Genomic DNA, 3,854 nt, shown 5'->3' on the forward strand with positions numbered 1-3,854 from the left:
AAAATGACCCCTGGGGATAGGTAAGCCCTACTGAACTCTTCAATGCACCTGTAGCAGGTTGTGGGGTGAGAATTAGAATTAAGGTTGCCAGGTCCAATTCAAGAAATATCTGGATTTTTTGGGGGTGGAGCCAGGAGACATTGGGGTGGAGCCAGGAGCAAGGTTGTGGCAAGCATAATTGAACTTCAAAGGGAGTTCTGGCCATCACATTTAAAGGGACTGTACACCTTTTAAATGCCTTCTCTCCATTGGAAATAATGAAGAATGGGGCACTTTTGGGAGGCTCATAGAATTGGACTACCTGGGCCAATCTTTTTGAAACTCAAAGGGTGTTTTGAGGAGAGGCACCAGATGCTATGTTGAAAATTTGGTGCATCAACCCCAAAAAACAGCCCCCTCAGAACCCCAGATACCCGTGGATTGCTTCTCCATTATGCCCGATGGGAATCGGTCCATAGGGAATAATGGAGTGCTCAGCAGACACTGGCTTCCCCCCGCTTTCTGAAGTGGGGGAATGGCCTCCAAACCAGGGGATCCCCTGCCCCAAAGTGGGGACTGGCAACCCTAACTAGAATCGCCCCTGTGACATAGCTTGGGGAAAAGGCAGGGGTGTACTATGTCAGATTGTAATTGGAGAAGGCAAATCTTTAAAATTCCAAAGGCCTTTCCCCAAACCAGGATTGTCCGGAGAACACCCAGCGCTTTGAAATGTTCAGATACACTCTGCCACAGAAAACTAACATGATAGGCCAGTGCGGGAAATGATATTTACATGGCGAAGGGATTTCCCCCCCAGTGGACAGAGCCTTTAACATTCGGTCCTGCACCAACAGCAAAATATGGCACAGAAACGTCCAGAATGGGGACTTCTGGACTGCCCCGCATTCAAATCTGAAACAGGTGAGCAGAAGAATAGTCCACGCCACAAAAAGAGCGGGAACTGTCTACCCCCACTGCTAATAGAATATTATACTTTGTTCCCATTGTTCTGAGGAGGGGAAATGCTAAGGCATCATACTTCCCTTTGGCACATCAACAAAGCAGGCATGTCTTACCAGTGGGCTTCAGAATGCTCTTGAGGAAATGAAAAAGATGCCAGGGATTCAATCTGAGACCTCCCCTGCATCTCCATTCCTCCACCTGAACTAGGACGAGTGCAGACCAGCACTTAATATTTAAAAAAAACAGAGCAAGAATCAATGACCAAAGCCTCAGAAATCCGAGCAATCTGTATCTCACCTCTCCTAGGAAGAGCAAGAGACCCTCTGTGCTGCTGTCTGTGAGAGTGATGGGAAAGCGTCTGTAGAAACCATCCTAAAAGCAATCTTACCTCCTAATTTTGACACGCAGACTTCATCAGGCTGGTAAGTGTTTCCATGTGCTAACAAAAGCTGTAGGGATCAGGGAGTAAGGCACAGTGGTGATACAGTTCCATGTGTCGGAGGTAGGGTCGTAACAATCCAGTGTTTTGCACCTCTGTGTCCCAAAATAGCCGCCCACCACGTAGAGTTTGTTCCCTGAGGCCAGAGCGTGGCAGGACATCCGCTTGGCTGTCATGTCTCCGATCCGCGTCCACTGGTCCGTCTCGCAATCAAAGCGATAGGCGGACGCCGCTGTGAACTCCGTATCCCCGCCCATGATGAAGATTTGACTGCCAAGCACAGCAGCTGCTGTATAACGCCAGGGCTGGGGGCACTGTGCTTTGATCGTCCATCGGTTCTCTGCTGGGTCATAGCACTGGACTTTGGACACCATGTCCCGATGAATGCTGGTCCCACCGAAGACATAGAGCTTCAGTCTCGCACTTACTACCGCTGCATTGCTGACACCATCCCTCAAAGGGGCAACCATGGTCCATTTGTTGGCAACGGGATCGTACTTCTCCACCTGTTTCAGAGAAACAGACGGAGAAGCGGGGAAAACGCCAGCCACTGCAGTGTGGCCGCCCACAACATAAAGGCAGTTTTCTAGTTCTGCTGAGCCATGTCCAAAGCGGGCTATAAGCATCGGGGCAGCCTTGGACCACTCCTGGTTAACTGTGTCATAGACCCAGACATCCTTCGACACTCCATTTTCTGAGCCTCTCCCGCCAGTAATGTAGACTTTACAGCCAATGGCACAAGCACTGAACTCCTTTCTCGGGCTTGGTAGGTCCGCTTTGGGGATGATCTCTTTCGCCTTGTGATCCACCTGGTAGACCTTATCGCACATGAATGTCTGGCCGCCCAAGATGAGCAATGTGTGCCCAGCTTTGCGGGGCCTGGCGCAAGGGCTTGTGACCACCCCGTCGTTCTGCAAGATCTTCTTTTTGCATTGAAGGGCCTCATCCATAATTTGCTTGTTCTGTTCCTCGGCGGTGATCAGCTCCTCGTAGGCCATGGCTTCCTTAAGGCATTCAGACGGCAGCAAGGCCAAGCGCACATTCTTGAGAAGTTCTGGGAGGAAAATCTTTCGCTTGTCCGAGTCGTATTTCACCCACTGGATGACGGCCCTGAAGACCTTCTCTTCCTCCTCGATCTCCAGTTCATCACTGGAGATCAAGTCTAGCAGTGTGTCCTTTGAGAGGGTGTTGAAGTCTTCATTCCCGTGGACCATCTCAAAGTTGGCCAGGCACATCCGGCAGGAGAGCTCATAGAGCCTCCGGCACTGGTGAGCATCCGAGAGCATCATCATGCCCAGGCAGTTGGAGGGGTACAAGTTCTTCTCAAGGAATTCCGCCGCTGCATCTCGGACATCATGGAACTGCAGCATATCACCAGCTTCCAAGAGGGATTCAGCATTTTCCTCATTGATGATGATCTTGGAGGAATAAGCAAAGTCCAGGAGCAGCTCCAGCACCTCAGGGTGCAAGCTATCGTGGAAGTTCACCTCATCACCAAGGCTCTCGCGAAGGCCATTGCTGAACATAGCTTCAAAATACCTGCTGGATGCTGCTAAAACTGCACGGTGGCAGGGGAACGACTTATTCCCAGCCCAGAGGGTAACGTCAGTAAACATGCAGTGCTTCCTCATGGTGTTAAGGTGTGACAGGACACAGTCTGGGTGAGAGGCTTTGTGGAATAGTAAGATATTCATTGAACCGGTACTGGTTCGAGATTTACGGTTCTCATGGACGCTCACCGACATTGTGTATGGGAGTGCTAGCTGTGGAAAAATGAACAGAAGAAACAAAGAAAGATCTTGAGTTTTAGGAGATAAAGTCTGAGAATCCATGGGTTTTTTTTAAAAAAACCCCCCAAATTAGAAAGTTGAATAGAGTGGAAATCTATTTCCCACCCAGCTAAAGCAAGCAAAATGTGGCCATACTGGCTAAAAACCATTGTTAACCTCCGTTCCAATGTGTCTGAGGTAGTGTGCCTGCATATGAAAAACTCACGCCTTGAATAAAAGTGAACTAGACTCAACATTTGTTCTTCCGCTTCAGACCAACATGGCTGCCCACCCGGATCTAGCAACCATCCTATCATACTATAGCAGAGATGTCGAACTCATTTGTTGGATCTGATATAAATGTCACTTGGTTGGGCTGGGTTTTTCAGATATTTTTAAATCCATTAGTATTCATTAAAGATATCTGACACTTGTGAGTCCTTTACTCCTTAAGATGACTTTCTGGACATTATGGAGATATTTATACGAAGTCAGTAATAGATCCAAATTTGCTTGTTCCAAATTTTATATCTGGTTTTTTGAAATTATATTATAATAAAATTTATAGGAAAAAGTTTAGATCAACATCTCTGGGACAGCAATCAAGGGCATAAGCCAAATGCTCCTTAATGCCTCATTCCCCCCCCCCCCAATAATTCTCTCCCAAAAAGGGGCATATAAACAGTGATATTTTACAAAGTTCT

General features: G+C 48.0%; 1 protein-coding gene across 1 annotated transcript; it reads right to left on the reverse strand.

Annotated features, from left to right (window-relative positions):
- Positions 1–1,280: 1,280 nt before the first annotated feature.
- Positions 1,281–3,165, reverse strand: KLHL25 (kelch like family member 25). Its single transcript, XM_060260148.1, has one exon. The coding sequence runs from the start codon at positions 3,124–3,126 to the stop codon at positions 1,357–1,359; it is 1,770 nt and encodes a 589-aa protein (XP_060116131.1). The 5' UTR covers positions 3,127–3,165; the 3' UTR covers positions 1,281–1,356.
- Positions 3,166–3,854: the final 689 nt, after the last annotated feature.

Source organism: Heteronotia binoei, chromosome 19, assembly GCF_032191835.1.
Source record: "Heteronotia binoei isolate CCM8104 ecotype False Entrance Well chromosome 19, APGP_CSIRO_Hbin_v1, whole genome shotgun sequence".
NCBI classification, from domain to species: Eukaryota; Metazoa; Chordata; class Lepidosauria; order Squamata; family Gekkonidae; genus Heteronotia; species Heteronotia binoei.